We start from the raw sequence: 18,032 nt of genomic DNA, 5'->3' as shown, positions 1-18,032 counted from the left end.
TGTAGTAACAAGTGCCGTTCACGAAATCCGTAGCAGGTGTTAGTATAGTAATCTTTTTTTTGTTTATTCAAGCTTATTGAATAATAATCTTGTCAAGTTTACTAATAATTCTGATTAGGAATGAAAGAGAGTTGTAATCAAGGTCATTGTCGAGTATAGTGGCAATCTTCCTGTCTGAGATAATAAAACTATCCGCTACCAGCTGAATCTAGGCGTGAAATCTTTTCCAGCGCGAATAAAAAAAATAAAATTGCAAGTTTCAAGGTCATTAGCGATGGTCCCTACTGTACTCGTCACTTCTGGCATCAGTTACGAAAGATTTGGCGATCATTGTGGAAATTTTTCCGAAACGTGATTTAATAATAAAAAAAAACACGAAATTTTCAATTTTCGGGGTCAAGCACCCCCCGGCCGAGTATATAACACCCATTTTCGTGATCAGCGCTATCTATTACCCCATATTCCGTTGTCAAACCTTCTGCTGCTCACTGATCACCTACCCGACACATTTTCGTTGAGTGGCTCCCTGACTATACGGAAACGTGGACGCCAGAGGAATAGTAGTTTCAAAACTTTTAAAAATTAATTAATTTTGCCAAAATTTATCTAAATAACACACTCAAAGCGTATCAGACTATTACTTTTTCATTCAAAACGAAGGTCTCATATAGCCCTTGCTGTATTCCTATGGACAAAGTCTTGCTGGAAAGATTCCGGCAAATTTTTCCAGTTGATAAGGTTCAAAGATATTTGTGTCTCATAATATTCGGCAACTCTTTCAGATTCTGTCTTGACTTTGAATTAATTACTTGCTGACATGGTTGGTGAAAATGGATTTGACATCAGATTTATTAGAAGATTTTATAGAATTCAGAAGATAATATTTCCAAGACTTTTATCACCAACAGTTGCTTTATTTTCAACTCTTCTCTTTCTTAACTTGCTTGGTAAGTACTAAAGATGAGGGTAATTATATAAGCTAAGCTAATACTTTTTTAAAATAATTAATCAAGCAAAAAATTCTTGATGATTCTATTTTTATATCTTGGGTAAAATTCTTGTTTAGCTACTTTTTGCCATCATGTAAAGGGGTTAGGTTAGGAAAATGAAACTTTCACTAGGCTAATAGATCCTGAGTCAAAACTTACTCTGACAAGTTATTGTCTAGCTTCAATGTTAACCCTCTTCTGGTATCTAGTATTTGAAATTTTCCTATTAAAACTCTAGTTTGCTACTTTTTGCTATCTTGGAAAGGGGTTATGCTAGGAAAATATAACTTTCAGTAATTAATCCAGGGCCAAAAACATACTCTGGGAAGATATTGCCAAATTTCTGTGTAAATCCTCTTCTGATTTCTAAGTCTTAGAAATTTCCCAATTGGACAGGTCCAAACCTATTGAAATTTTGCCAAAACATTTTACCTTAATTTTCAGTTATCATTTCTTTGGTTTTAGTTCTGAAAATAGAATTCATGTTATATGTAAAGAATTTAGGCCACATCAATGGGTATTTTCTAAATCAAAGAAATATATCTGCAGATCTTTGAAACCTCATAAATCAGGATTAAGCAAAGTTGTGATGCTGAAAACAGTTTTCTTGTACTTCATTTGAGCAGAAGATCTATTTTGTAGATTAGGAAAATGAAACTTTCAGGGATGGATCTGCAGATTAAAGTATGTCTAAGGGAGATATTTTGAAGTAAGTCTACCTGCCTCCACTCCTTCTCTTTCTAGAGGACAGTGACCTTTGATGACTTTTAAAAATCTTTGTAATATGAAACTAAAACCTTGCACAATAAAGCTTTTGCTTAAGTGAAGTACAACAAAAACTGTTTTCAGCTTCACAACTTTGCTTAATCCCAATTTATGAGGTTTAAGAAATTTGCAAATACATTTCCTAAGTTTAGAAAAAAATATTGATGACTTATAATTTTACTCAAATAACAAGAATTACATGTTCAAACTAAAACAAAAAAAAAACCCATCACTGAAAATTAAGGTAAAATGTTGTTTTGTCAAATTCCAATAGGTATAGACCTGTCACATAGGCAAATTTTAAAGACTTGGAAATCAGAAGAGTCTTAACATAGAAGCTTGGCAATACCTTACCAGAGTATGTTTTTGGTCCTGGATTCATTACTGGAAGTTTTACTTCCCTAACCTAACCCCTTTCCAAGATAGCTAAAAAGTAGCAAAACTAGAATTTTACCATTTCCCTTGACTGGTCCATTGTAAGACCAGTTATGCTGTGCATATGAGACATATCCAATTTAACCTGAGTGATTTTACTGAATATAAATAATAACACTATTTAAAATAAGTTAAAAATGTGAATAATAATAGAAGGGAACATGATAATCTGATTAATATAAAAATGCTGCATATTATAAAGTAATAATTCTATTGTGTTAATTTTTTTAGTTTGATGCCCTTCATATGAGGCATATATCAAAAAATGGGATGAATTATAATAAGTGCAACTTTAGCAAACTGAGCAAACTGAAAATGCATTGATTTTTGTTTTAGCATGTCTCCTTCTTGAGAACCATTATTCTGAAATATACTGGAAACCCTATAAAATAAGAAATTCTATAATTCTTACTTTTATCATTCTGAAAAGTGCATCACTTCATATTACCCCCCCCCCATCTCTTTACTATAATTTGCAAATAATTAGTTTAAATTGAATAAATTTAAACTTTTTCATAAAATTTAGCTAGGAAGAAAATGATTAAATCTCTTGATGTCTTCTTTTGGGCTCCTCATAAACATAATAATTGCTTTTAGTTCAAGTTCCATTTTGAGCCCTTAATGGGGGCCCTAAAGTTAACTCATAACTTATTTAAACTATGATGTTAAGCTAAAAAATAATGAGCTATAAAATTAGCTTTTAAATGAACAAAAAAACAAAAATAAGTTAGCTTTTAAATGAACAAAAAAAGAAAAATTTATCAATAAGGTTAGTCAAAATAATAACCATAATAATTGCTTTTACTTCAAGTTCCATTTTAAGTTAAAAAATAATTAGCTATAAAATAAGCTTTTAAATGAACCCTTAAACAACTCTCTAGGTTATTTTGTTTTAGTGCCCTGCTAGCAGCAAAAAAAAAAAAAAAACAACAAAAAAATAGCTCCTTCAAATTCAAGTTCCATTTTGAGCTGTTAATGGGGGCCCTAAAGCTAAGTCATAACTTATTTAAACTTTGATATTAAGTTTAAAAATAATTAGCTATAAAATTAGCTTTTAAATGAACCCTTAAACAACTCTCTAGGTTATGATGTTTTAGTGCCCTGCTAGCAGCAAAAAAAAAACATACCAAAAAAGAAAAAAAGATCAGTGCTGCCCATGCAAAATCTCTTTATTTTTCAAGGTGGGGACTTTAAGTTTCTTGTTTAGGGTTTTTAACAATGGTGTGCTTTCTAATTTGTTTTAATGCTGTTTTTAAGGGGCTGCAGGCTCTTTTTGAAAATTCATTTGTTTTCAATATAGCATTTTATCAATAAGGTTAGTCAAAATAATCATTACCATTCTAGAACAACAAACGACAATTTTTTTCACAAGACAGTTTTTTTTTCTTTTTCAATCAATTTTTTGAGCCTATGGGTACTAAAGCCTATTTTAAACCTCTTTAAGGGCTCAAAAGAGAATTTGTCCTGGAAGTAATTATAATATTTGGAAAGACATAAAAAAGGCACCAAGTGATAAATTCACTCTCTTTCTAGCTATATAACATGAAAAGATATAAATTTACCCCAAATTATATATATATTCTATTTTCTTGCTGCTTCTTGCCATTGATGTTGATTAGTTGCTATTAAATTGATTTTAAAAAAAAACAGCCAGCCTACAAGAATTCATAAAGTATATATGATTTGGGCTATAGATTTGCAAATCAAGGGACAGGCACTAAGTAAAATGTTGTGCTCTTAGGAATGGTATAAGCAAGTATTTTATAATTTTTCAAAGATTTTTTCAAAATTTTGGCATTATGGGATGACCAAAAACTAAAGTTTAGTTCTCATATAAAGGTGATTTTAGGCTTTTCATGCACTTCATTGCTCACCTCTGAACGTTTTTGATGAGCCTTATATCTTGCTGATAAGAGGGACCAGTATGGCACATGCCAAAATCAGGATGAGGTCTAACACGTTTTTTTTTAGTTTTATGAATATTGTTGCCTCTTGGCTACTGATGTTCCAATCTAATAGGCCAAGGATGGAGCTTGCTTAGGAAACAACATGCCGAATGTGGGTTTGGAACCTCAACTTGTTGTTGACAATGACATCAAGGTCCCTTTCTTCTTCTCTATTCTCTAGATGCTCCCTTATTTTAGTGATGGGATTGAAAAATGAGAAGATAATCATTGGGTTGTTGAGTCCAAGGTGCAGAGTACAGCTTTGGTTGTATTGAATCAGAAAAGCCAGTCTTGAGTCCAATCATGTTCCCTGTCTATGTTGTGTTGGATTCTCTGTGGGTTTGGAATGCCAAAAAGTTTGGTATCATCTGCAAACAAATCATATTATTATCCACACGATTGAAAATGTTGTTGATGTAAATCGGAAAAAGGGTTGAGCCTAGTACAGTTACCTGTGGTATTCCACTCATTACTATGGCCTCATCAGAATAGATAGATGGGCCATCATCTTAAATAAATTGATTTCATGCTTGCAGCTAGTGAAGATTTCATTAGCCAGTCTACTATGGCTGAATTGATGCTGGCAGCAGATAATTTGGAACACAGTCAACTATGGGATACCTAGTCAAAGGCTCCAACAAAGTCTAGTAGAAGTAGGTTGACTGGATGTCCTTGGTCTATCAGATTTGTAACTACTTTGTATGATTTGAATAGGTTTGTTTCAATTGGTTTTACTGACTGGAATGCATGCTGCTTGAAGGCACTTGCTGTGAATTTTATTTTAATGATATGTTAGCTGCCAAACTTTCAAAGCATCTATGTCTCTTCATTCTCTGTTAAAGACATTTTAAATGAAAGCAGCACCATTCATTGTTTGACAGTTCAAAAAATTTGCAAGTTAAATATGCCAAAAATACCATATTATAAAATACCATAAATACCATAGGAAATATGCATATTCTCATTTTCTTTGAACTTGTGTTCTCTTTTTAGATATTTTCATGTGATGATCTTGACTCTAATAACATGTCTCTTTGTTGTTGTTTCTTCATGTCTTGATGCATCTTAGAACAAGTAATCCTGTATATACTCAAAAATCCAGTTTGACCCTAGTGATTGATTGCAAGTGTTAGATAAAAAGATTGTTTTAAATATTATAAATATGTGGATAACAATGGAGAGAATGGATAATCTGATTAATCAAAACAAATTGTATATATAAAGTGAGAATCTAATTTTTGTTTAGCTTTATATACATCCATTTGGGACCATCAAAAGAATGAGAATATGATTTCAAGGTAACAACTGTTACATTGATAAGAAGTATAAAATAAGAAATCTACAATACTATTTTATTTTATTCAGGAGATACTATTATAGATATTTCACTCAAGAGAGCTCTCTCCCCTAATGTTATGCATTTACTTATACAGTCACACAAACAAGTATCTAAGACTATCCTTAAACAATTTCTTTACAAAACATTGAACAAGTTGGAAAAAATAAAACATTTGGCCTTTTTGCGTATCCATTGGGGGCATAATTGGAGTCAATTTGCCCAAATCAAGCAAAAATGACACTAAAAACTAAAAAATAAGCCATTTGGTACCATAAAGGTACTGTTTAGTACTTTAAAAGTATTATAAAGGTACTTTATATTACTATTTAAAAGTTACTTATAGTATAATAAAGGTAAATGTATACTAAAATACTCATCTGTTTCTTTTGATGCTTGAAATACACAGGTTTATCTTAGGTTTGAAAAGATTTTGGAAGAAACTAAATTTCAGCCAGAGGGGGATGCAAACTGTATTCTGGGGGGATAACCGAGGTTCAGGAGGGGAAGTTGCCTCTCCCTTCTCCCCATAGCAAATTAAGCCCATGGCACCCATGTCTAGAACCATGCTTAATCTCTGTTATGGCTATGACTTCTAGTAATCTAGTTCTTATGTGCGGACTTGTCTTTCTGTTTTTTCAAACTTTTCCTAGTAGGACTCCACCAAATATAAATTTGTTCTTATTATGACGTTTATCACCTTCCAATTGTAATTGCTAGGAGATAAACACAGGAAAAGGAGGGGAGGGATATTAAAGGTTTCCATTTGGTTTATAATCTGAAGGACCATATTAGAAAGCCTTAAGAACATTATTACTACTACTATGAACAACTTACCACAGAACTAAGCTGCCTGATGCCAACACAGTTACACACATTCCTCCTCCATCGAATCTATTCAAAGCATCCCTCTGTACACCCTCCTAGGAATTTTTTAGACATCTTCCCACCCCAGACAAGTAGGACCTGCTCTCTGTTTAGCCCTAGACGGTTGGCCAAAAAGAACAATCTTTGAAAATCTGTCATCCTACATCCACAGAACCTGCCCTAACCATCTCAACCTTTCTTTGATTATAGCCCTAGAAATTAGACAGCATACTGTTTGAAATATGGTCAGTCAGCCAGGTACCCAGAATATTCTGTAGACAATTTCTCTGGAAAACATCCAGTAAATCTTCATCTGCTTTTCAGATCACCTGTGGTTCAGAGCCATATTTGACCATTGTCATCACCATGCCCTCCAATATTCTAACCTTGGTTTGCAGACTTATCTTCCTATTCTTCCAAACTTTTTTTAACTGTGAAAAACACCCTGAGCCTTGGATATTCTACTTTTAACATCTTCACTGCTCCCATCATCTTTACTAATAATACTGCTAAGGTAAGTGTAACTGTCCACCATATCAATCTTTTTGCTACCCAACAAAACCTTTTCATCTTCACTTATTCCTAGCTTTAGTGACTTAGTCTTCTTAACATTAATTTTCAAACCTATTCGAGCACCTTGAACTTGCAAAAACTCTAAAAGTTTATTCATTTTGCTCACACTTTCATCTAGAATGCTTAAATCATCAGCATAATCTAAGTCCAGGAGAGTTTTTCCTTCCCATTTGATTCTGTGGTCTCCCATTGCCTTTCCTGTGCTTCCTTAAGACAAACTCCATCAAAATGATCCATATAAAGGGGGATAGAACACAACCCTGCATAACTCGCGATTTAATACAAAGCCAGCTGCTAACCTCATTTCCTACCTTAACTGCAGTACTGCTATTCTTGTACATAGCACCAATTACTTTAATTTTTTGTCTGGTATACCATACAGCAATAAGACCTTTGCTAAAGCTCTTGTATCAACAGAATCAAATGCTTTCTCATTACTTATAAAACTGAGGACCAAAGGTGTTTGAAAACTAAGGTACTTCTCAATTATTAACCTAAGAGTGAAAATTTGCTCAACACATCCTCTACCATTTCTAAAACCACACTGTTCTTCTCTTAAACTTTGTCTACAGCATCTCTCAGTCTAAAAAGTATCATATTACTAAGTAATTTGCTACCTAGAGGGATCAGACTAATGCCCTGATAATTATGACACTCACTCTTATCACCTTTCTTATACAGTGGTTTAATTAAGTTTTCCTAAAATCGTTAGGTACTTTTCCTTTTTCAAAAATTTTGTTCATAATCTTCAGTAACTTATTTCTAGCTTCAGTGTCACCATATTTAAGAAACTCATTTACCATACTATCAGCACCTGGAACCTTATTATTTTTTTAGTCCTTTTAGTATACTGTTGCTAATTCTTCCTCACAAAACAATTCTTCCTTCACATCCAAGGTATTGCAAGCTTTCTCATTTTCCTCTATATCTTTTTCTGCAACTGTATCTCAGTTTAGCACATTTTCAGAAACTTCCCCCTATCTCTCTTTAACTCTTTTCTTATCACTAATTGTAGCCCCATTCCTATCTTTAACTGGGACAAGTATGGATTGACTACTCCCTCTCAATTTATTAACATGCCAGTAAAATATTTTACTATTATGTCATCTAGCTGCATATTCCAGATCCTTGACAATTTTACCCATGGCCTCCATTTCACACCTTCTTAGTTCATATGATCTATCACTCAGGTAATTCTTGTATAAACACCTCCTCCTCTCTGTTAAACATAAAGCTTTTTCACTAGTATTCTTACCTGCAGTCTTAACTTTCTTCCCTAAGACACCATCAGCAACCTAACAAATTGTTTTTCTTAAATTATTCCAACCATCTTCCATATTGTCAAATTTTATACTCTCAAGTTTAGTATTCAAATGTTCTTGGAAAGTTTCTCTTAAATTCTCATCCTGGAGTCTACCAACGTTATAAACTCCTGGGACGTAGTTACCCTTGCAAAAATTTCAGCTTTAACTTTACTTTTTACATCAATAACAGCACTCCTATGTACCCTAGTATGTTGTATTGATCCTTCCAGTCTTCGGTTTACTATAACATAATAAATAAGGTTTGTTGTCTTACCATCATGTGAATACATGTCAACTTCTGGACCATCTTGTGACCTAACACTGTATTGGTTATTACTAGATTTTTATACCTACAAAATTGCAAAAGTCTGTAGCCATTACTGTTTTCTTTTCCTGCATCCAATTTATCGAGGCTAGGATACCATCTATCCCTATTTCTACCGACCTGGGCATTAAAATCTAGTAAAAACACCATATTTCTACTTGTTACCCAGTCTATTTGCTACTGTAGCTGTAAGTACAATTTGTCTGAGTCACTCCTTGTTTTTTCCCTTTTCTGTGGGAAAATTTCCTGATCCCCCTTCATTTATTTAGTTGTCCTGCAAAAACTATGTTGTGAAATGTCTGTCTTGATATTTATCTTTGAAGACTTTGCTTATGGATTTTGATTTCAAAATGAATCATCAGTGGTTGTTCCTCAAGTCCATATTCATCCATATCAACACTTGTGCTCAATAGAAGCTTCTTCGTGTGTTAAAAATGAATTCATGACACAATGGGTACAGCTGGGGGATGGGGATGTCCCCTCTTAGAAATAGGAAACTAATTGAAACTTCACTTTGAGGCATAAGGACCCTGCATATTTTTCCCCAGTTTTGTCCTTAGATTTATTTACAAACCAGTTATTTTCATTTTGATCACAAAATTGTTTCCTATTAAGACGTTTGAAGTACTTTAATTTATTGGCATCACATCTATTCATTGAAAAGTTACACCTCTCCCCCCTCTCCTGGCAAACACCTCTCCTGGCAAACTTTCCTTGGGGTGGACTTGCCTAGTACAGCTCAAATTTTGAAAAAGAACAACCAATACAATGTTAAAGGATTTTATAAGAAATTGTAAGTGCTAAGCACTAAGGACAAACTAATGTATATATATATATATATATATATATATATATATATATATATATATATATATATATATATATATATATACTAGCTGTTGGGGTGGCGCTTCGCGCCACCCCAACACTTAGTTGGTGGGGGCGCTTTGCGCCCCCCAAGCCCTCCCGCGCGTGTAAGTCGTTACGCGCCATTGTAGTTGTGTCCCTATGTCCCACCTGTGAATATAGATAGATATATATATATATATATATATATATATATATATATATATATATATATATATTTATGTTTTTAACTACGTAAAACTTGCGAATATACAACATTCTTTGCTGTCCCATTGTCTGTGCATATAAATAGATTGTCAGGTTTACCGACTCTTGAACATGCAACATATAATGGTCCATGGGAAAACAATCCGTATTCAGATCTATACCTCATGATTCTAATGATTGCCCTTGAGCTTTGTTGATGGTGATTGCTAATAGACCATTCCCTGTGTCACCGTCGTCATTTATATATCCCCCTGTGCCCCCCAGCGTCCCCTTTGTAGTTGTGTCCCTGTGTCCCGGTCGTCATTTATATTCCCTGTGTCCCGGTCGTCATTTGTGTCCCGGTGTCCCAGTCTGTGATTTCTCTTTGAGTGTCCCGGGCGTCATTTATATTCCTTGTGTCCCGGTGTCCCGGTCTGTATATACATTCGTTTTTGAATTGGCATTTTTTTTAGTTTTTAGTTTTTCACCTTTTTTTAGTTTTTTTAGTTATACCTCATGATTCTAATGATTGCCCTTGGGCTTTGTTGATGGTGATTGCTAATCTAATATTCCCTGTGTCCCCGTCGTCATTTATATATCCCCCTGTGCCCCCCGGCGTCCCCGTTGTAGTTGTGTCCCTGTGTCCCGGTTGTCATTTATATTCCCTGTGTCCCAGTCGTCATTTGTATCCCGGTGTCCCGGTCTGTATATACATTCGTTTTTTTAGTTTTTTTTTCTCCTTTATTTTTCATTTTTTTCCTTTTTTCTTTTTTTTTCTTTTTTAGTTTTTTAGTTTTTTAGCTTTTTTAGTTTTTTTATTAGTTTTTAGTTTTTTTTTCTTTTAAGTTTTTTTGTAGTTTTTACCTTTTTTTTTAGTTTTTTTTTTACTTATGTCCTGGTCGTCATTTATATTTCCTGTGTCCCGGTCGTCATTTGTGTCCCGGTGCTTTGTTGTTTCTCTTTGAGTGTCGTCATTTATATTCCCTATGTGCCGGTGTCCCGGTCGTCATTTGTGTCCCGATGTCCCGGTCTGTAATTTCGTCAGTCGAAAACATGACGTCAGTCGACACACAAACATGACGTCACCCGACAGACCCACACACACACAGACAACTTATTTATATATATATATATATATATAGCTTTGCAAAGGTACATTTGAAATGTTTGCACAGTGGTGTTAAGTAGGGGATGGGGGCGCCTCCACTCTCCTAGCAGGCACTTTTCCTCAGCGTGAATTTGGAAGGGGTAGCAGTGCCAGGAGTAAAAAGTACAACATCACTCGTCCTTCTCGAATTGTGTTTTAAATAAGTGAATTAAGGCTATTAGACTCAGAATAGTAAGTAAATTTTATTGCCTTCTATGCCATAGGTTCATGGCAATACAAACCAAAAAGATAATTCACTTTTAAATAATTGTCATTGGATAAACATAACATAGGAAAGAAAAACACAAATCACAAAAATCTACTTCTGTGCTCCATTGCCAACCTAAGAAATTGTCCTAAATCTTTAACAATTGCAAAACAATCATCACTCATTACATTCACCAGGCATATCTCTTCAACCTATATTTTCCATTCACTTCATTTCTCAACTCACTCAATTCTTCACTCTCATACATCACATGACTCACTCTCTCATCCATACTTCCTCACATCTGGCAAAAATAAGGACCTTCTTGCCCTTTCCTACTCCCTAAATACTTCCTTCTTCCCCCAAGGCGTTAAGGCCTTCCCCCAAGGCCACTTAATTCAATTATATTCTTCAATCCCTCTTTTTTAAAGTCACCTTAAGAAAAACCCCTTCACCCCATGTCTCCTTCGCCAACATCTAGAAGCACTGGAAATCAGAAAGACCTCTTTCATACTACCTAACCTATATCTTCTGGTCTTGTAAAATATTACCTATTATCTTTGCAACATCTTTATCTGCTCATAATCCTTTATTCTGCATTTCAAAATCCCCCTTACCATGTTGCCAAAAAGGAAAGGCCAGATGTGTAAAGGGGCAAAAATGAAGCTGGGATAGCAGCAGGGAATGCACCTTTCAAGGAACATTCCCTTGTGAAGGACCCCATTGTCGTGTGGCAGAACGGCTAGTTGGTCTTATGGTGCCCTGTATCAGATTCCACTTGTGAAGAAAATGAGTATAACCAGGTTGCATGTCTAGGGACATGTGAAATATACCCACTTAACTATTGACATAGATTGGCTAAAGACATTGAGAAGTGGGATTTTTTACTCGCAATTGGTATGAGTGACACAGGCTTCTTAAATTACTTTACAAAACCATTTGGGAAAAAGGGAGATATAGTGGTGATCCTTATAATTGGTGTATAGCTGGTATCTTCATCACAACTATAACCTTATTCAATGCCATCTAATGAACCAAAGACATTGTATTTGTGGTAGATCAATTGACATCATTGCCAGGGTACTTCTGAGAATTAGGCAGATCTGGTATCAACAAGGCACACATTTATAGTGTTGGTGAAGGAGCATTGGATTTTTGTAAATTAAGTAATGAAACAAAATTATTTCAGTTGGATGTTACATATATTTTGTCTGTGTCTCATCTCCAGGGAGCAGTGATAATTGATATCAATGATGTTTATTGCTGGCCACAATACTGTCACCATCTAACTTTTTTATCCTTGGTATACACCCTGTTGGCCTCTCTCTAATATTACAGAAACGTTTCAGTTTTCCATTCACAACACTAACTGTCTTTGAACAATGGTATTGCTGATATGCTGATCTATTTTTGCTTCAGAAAGTTTTGATTTTTTCAGTTTTTTCAATCGAATTCAAATTCTTGGTACTCAAGTAAAACAGTTCAAAATAGGGATGAAACCTTTTTATTGACAGTGAATAGATATAAAATTAGTTAACTGGATATTTCGAACACATACACAGTGTTCATCATCAGCAGTAAAACTAAAAGACATGAATAAAAATAAACAAAATTTGTACCTAATAAACTAATTAAATATAGTTTATTGCTCTTATTTTTTTCAATGCAACAGTGGAGGCAAATCTTTTTGACCTTTTCGGTTCCGGTTCATTAGATTTATCTGACATATTACGTGATATGTGTTCGAAATATCCAGTTAAATAATTTTATATCTATTCACTGTCAATAAAAAGGTTTCATCCCTATTTTGAACTGTTTTACTTTCGTCATGGAAAGGCAGTGGGGTCTTCGAATTTATCTTCTTGGTACTCAGTAGTAGGCTATAAGTTTTGAAAATCTATTATAAATTTGAGTTTGGGGGGTGATCACTCATCGCCCTCTCATTTCAATCTATGCTTGCCTCCTGGATCCCCTCTTCTTCAGACTTTGAAAATTACCGTTCTTTCATTGAATGATGTCTTATATATTTTCATTGAAAAAAACAAAACAAACAAAAACAACAAATTTTCCACTTCCCTTCAATGCTGAAAAATACATTTTACCACCACCCTCCTAAATTTTCGTGAATCAATGCAATTGTCTTCCTAGTTTTGTAAGAGATTAAGAAAAAGCTTTTCAACTTTCTGAAGGGAAAGGTTTCTATTGCTCAAGGATTTCAAATAAAAAAATTTAAAAAATTTAAAAATTTAAATTTAAAATTTAAAAATTTTTTGATAGCTCTGGCCTCTCCTCATATCGAGTTAATCGAGTTAATCGCAGCGTTTTTTGATAATATATGTAAAATCCAGCTAGATTGTCTTTCGGCCAGATGTTTCGGCCTTGAACTCCTATCAATAGAGACACTGTCACCAAAGATTGGTGTAAAAAAATGAACAAATGGCTTAGCAACTGTATTTATTTAGATGTTGGTCTGTCCTTTGATTCTGCTAATAATTAAAATCTGTTTGCATAAAATAAAATTTCGTAGCCCTCCATAATTAAAAAAATATGTACAAACTGGAAATTATAAAACTTCACTCCACTTGCTTGATCCTGTTCTCATGCCATTGGATGGGTCGAGAGTGTTTTTATTTGTCCTCATGATGTGGCATCAATGGCCAGTTTTGAAACATGCTCCAGTAGAATGCCCATCTGGTTAAAGAATCCAGGGACAGTTATTCTGATAGAATTTTGGCATCCCCTTGGAATTTCTCTATCCTATGATAGCTTGGTCCGTATCAATGATTATGTTAACCAGTATGCTATCAGAGCCATTGGAGATGCCACATCCATTATCTGCCACCCATTGTTTAAGTGGCAGCTTTGGGCCCACTAATACACCAATTGCAGCACATTTTATGGGCTATTGTAGGCTTTGTTTTCTTGGGGTATCTTCTGATACTTTCCAACAAAATGTTCTTAGCTCTCTGAAAAATTGAGTTTTAGTGCCTCTATAAAAATTTTAATTAGATTGCCCTAAAGCTATTGGCACTTGAATTAAATCAGAAAGCTAGATTTTTGAACAAAAAGTAAAAGTAATATTTGAACCAAAAACAAGGAGAAAATAACTCATATAAGAATCACAATATAAAACAAGCAAAATGTAGAAGAAATAAAAACAATTATTTTCAGTAGAGTTGGATACATATTGTAACGTTAAATGTTGCATTTAAAAAAAGAGGGAAAAAAGGTTAAAAATATACACATTTTTTTCCAGTATACTGCAAACTTCAGTTGAGCTTTTAGGGGCTTCTGACGAATTTACAGAACAATTGTCAAAAATATATGGGTACTAGACACAAAGTTTTTCATGCTGGTTTGAATAGTCTTTTGTGCTTTTTCAATGTTTTTTTCTTATATTTATTTTTTAAAGAGGATAAACAGCTAAATTTTGTTCTGAGTCAAGCACAAATGGTATTCTGGTGTCTAGGGTGGCTGCAAACTGTAATATACTTTGGGAGAAAATCTTGGAGGAACTTGAATAGCATATGGGGAAAAATTGTTCTTTTTGGATCCTCATACTGTTTCATAAGTGCCATTTTTGTAATTGGTTATTTCACAAACTCTTAAATACCAAATCTGACGTAATGTAAACACAATTTCTGAAGTTTGTTCTTATTTGGACCTGAATAGTACAACAGTGCCATTTGAATTGCAATGAACTGTATTAAAATCTTGGCAAGAGTAGAAGCTATATGTAAGATATAGTGGCTTTTGTTTTATTTTGAGATGCATATATTCCAGTTGTAGTCTCGTATTTATATTTAGCTGTTTCTAAAGCCTTCAACGCCAACGTCCAAGGAAGTCGAATACCAGATGTACCATACCATATTCTTTTGTCTTTGGGTTCAGGGTAGTCTCTAAGCGCAATCATTATATTTCTTTTTCATTTTAATTATTTTTCATGTTTAAGGAATGTTCCTTTAATGATCGATACTTTAAAGTGGTACAAGATGTGCACATATACAGCACTTGGAGATGGGAGAAGGGTCTTGTACCCAAAGAACTTGCTTTGGGAACTTGAAATATATAAGCCATGAAAGCGGAGTTTTTTAGAGTCAAAGTGGTAGCATGGAGATATAAGAACAGTTTGCCTTCAATGTATTTTTCATTATATTTTTTTCTCAGCCAATTAATCCCCAGCATATCAATAAAATGTTCTTAAGCTTTTGACTTTTGTCTACTACACTGTAGTCAAACATTTATTCGTTTGGCAATTTTGCCGCCTCTGACCTTTGCCAGAAGCTGTCAAATGGGTCTTCCTATGACTGTATAACACTGGCACTAAAGCCAAGGCTACTACTTTCAATCAATATTTCACTTACTATGAGCTTTTGTTCATTCTTTATTATGATTCGTTCTTTAACATAAAAAAATTACAAACAGGAAAAAGCCTATGGCTTTTTCTTATTTGGAATAGTAAGAGGCGAAGTTCAGAGAATCAAGCAGCTAACTAAGCTCAATACGTGCTATGGTTTGTTCTTTAGTATGTTTAAGGAATCTCTATTATCCCCATTTCTGATTAACTAGACTAGACATAGTTCCTATTTTTAAAGAACTATATTTATCCTTTATGTATACAGTTTTTCGTAAAAAATTATTTTGCTTTTAAAGTTATTTTTATTAATTATGAAAAGTTTTGGAATGTGTCACATTCCTTTCAAATGACAGTTTGGTAATTTAAGAAAAACCTCCACCACCCATTACCTTGTACACTTGATTCACACGATCCTAAGTGAACTAGAGAAACCAAATGTTTGGCTAAACCTGGTTTTAGTCGATTTCCAAAAAGCGTTTGACTTAGTTAACCACACTATCCTAATTCGTCTACTACATGATAACTTTGAAATTGACCCACTCTTAGTAAATATTGTTATATCGTTCCTTTCAGACAGATCACAAGTTGTAAAATACAAAAATACCTTCTCTAACCCCCTCCCTAGGTACTGTGGAATACCTCAAGGAACCTTATTGGGACCACTATTATTTCTTGTCATGATTAACGAAATTGGCAAGGAGTTCCCCCAACGATGGAAATATGTTGATGACTTGTCGATCCTTGAAGTATGTCATAGGAATATTAAAAGTGACCCCGTTGAAATCCTAACCCAATGTTCGGATGAATCCAAGAATCTAAATATGACAGTAAATCCCACTAAATCACAGATAATGACAATCAACTTCTTGAAATCTACTCCTGCTTTTTGCGATCCGATCCCAAGCGAAATGCTAGTGAAACATGTTAAGCTTCTTGGTGTCACAATTTCTAATGATCTTAAGTGGGAAACACATGTATCCAACATTGTTAAACAAGCAAATGTTTCACTATCCATTTTTAAGCTACTAAACAAATTTAATTGTCCTAAGATACATTCCCTCCGTGTTTACTTATCCTTTATCAGACCGTTATTGGAATATGCATGTCCGGTCTGGCATTCGCAACTTTCAAATGAACTTAGTGACAAAATCGAGTCGGTCCAAAAGCGTTCGCTCAGGATCATTTACAAAGAAGGCAAAATTCCATACTCCTTCCTCCTTAAAGCTGCGCGCATTACCACCTTAAAAGAAAGGAGGGAAAAAATTTGCCTGCTTTTCGCTAAATCAGTCATTTCCAATCCCCGCACTGAGGACTTACTCCCTGATTTTCACAATCCCATTAGACTCCGACTCCCCCGGTCAGCCTCCTTAGCAATCCCAACTTACTCTCCGATTCATGCTGTTACAGAAAGGTTTCGCAAAAGTTTTATACCATTTATTCTGAAACACCTAAATAATAATTCGTGATCATGTAATTACCAAATTCCCCTTTTTACTGCAATGTTTTTGTAATTTAATTGTTAAGTTTATCTTTGATGATTTATTCTTTGATGAATTTGCTTTATCTTTGATGATTTTGCTTTTTTAATTCCTTTTAATTTTAAGTGTTTGACTTAATGTACTATTTTGATTTTTTTCTTAGCTTTTAGTGACATATAAAGCGAATTCGGCTCTTTAGAGCTTGTGATAGTTCTTTTGCAAATAAATCTTATCTTATCTAAATGAGCCATTAAAGGGCTCTCTATGATTTTTCAGGTCCGTGCTAGCCGAGGAGAAAAAAAACGGAAAAAAGATACTGTTGGTGCAGAACATTGCAATTCAAGTCACTTTTCTTGTTTTTCAAACTGACATACTTTCTTTGTTGTTCAAGCCAAGAGACCGTAAGTCCTATATAGGCTAGGAGTTTCGGACAAGGCGGTTCTAATAGTGCACTTTGTTTTTTGGTTCGACTCTATTTCAAGGAGTTATGAGCTATTTTATTTTTTACGATGATACGTGGTCGTCTCTTACTAGGTGGTTAGCTACCGCTGCAACCCAAATTCTGTCATTAGAGGCATGAAGAGTGTCCAAAACCTGTTTCCTCCTTTAAGGGATTCGATATTCCTTATTACTCCTATTTCTTTGAATTCGTTTTCATAATAAGTATGACTTGATTATTCATTTTGATTTCTGTTTGTTTTAGGTTTTAATTGAGAAAAGGAAACAAGAACAACAGCTCATGTAAACAAAGTCTAAAATCTATATTTATGCACAAGATTTTTTGATGCTTATTGCTAGATAAATGACAACCAGGATTAGGGTTGTATTGGTTAAATTTCCATATAAAGTAAATAACATCATTTGACCTGTAGCAAGGAAACTCAACAAAAGCTTGAGCATATTAAAATTAAAAAGCGAAAAAAGGCCGAAGGAGACTACCGTATAGTTTAAATGTCAGACGAATAATTTTTGTCTGAGATAAAGGCTTAAGTTACGTGTGTTGGTATTTGTTTTCTTCTTCTTTTAGTGTATTTTACTCTAATTGTTTTGTTTAAAAGTAAGTTACAAATAAATTATGAGTACTACTACTAACCAACTCATTGCAGTAGCAACCCTCCTATGGCCAATAAAGCTACAAATGCTCCTCCTCGGTCCCAATTTATTCAAAGCCCACCTCTTTACAGCCTCCAAGAAAGATCTCGTTCCTTGTAAATCTTTCTTTACGAAATTCCCCCAGTCTAATTGGGGA

General features: G+C 34.2%; 1 protein-coding gene across 1 annotated transcript in view; it reads left to right on the top strand.

The window, feature by feature from the left end:
- Positions 1–775: 775 nt before the first annotated feature.
- Positions 776–18,032, top strand: part of LOC136041590 (lysosomal cobalamin transporter ABCD4-like) — an 87,105-nt gene continuing 69,848 nt past the window's right edge. Inside the window, exon 1 of the mRNA XM_065726287.1 lies at positions 776–947. Coding sequence (XP_065582359.1) covers positions 818–947 — 130 coding nt within the window. The 5' untranslated portion in view covers positions 776–817. The remainder of the gene's footprint in view (positions 948–18,032) is intronic.

The sequence above is a fragment of the Artemia franciscana genome, unplaced genomic scaffold, assembly GCF_032884065.1.
Source record: "Artemia franciscana unplaced genomic scaffold, ASM3288406v1 PGA_scaffold_30, whole genome shotgun sequence".
Taxonomy (NCBI): domain Eukaryota; kingdom Metazoa; phylum Arthropoda; class Branchiopoda; order Anostraca; family Artemiidae; genus Artemia; species Artemia franciscana.
The sequence above is the reverse complement of the archived record's forward strand: the minus strand, read 5'-3'. Positions and strand labels throughout refer to the sequence as shown.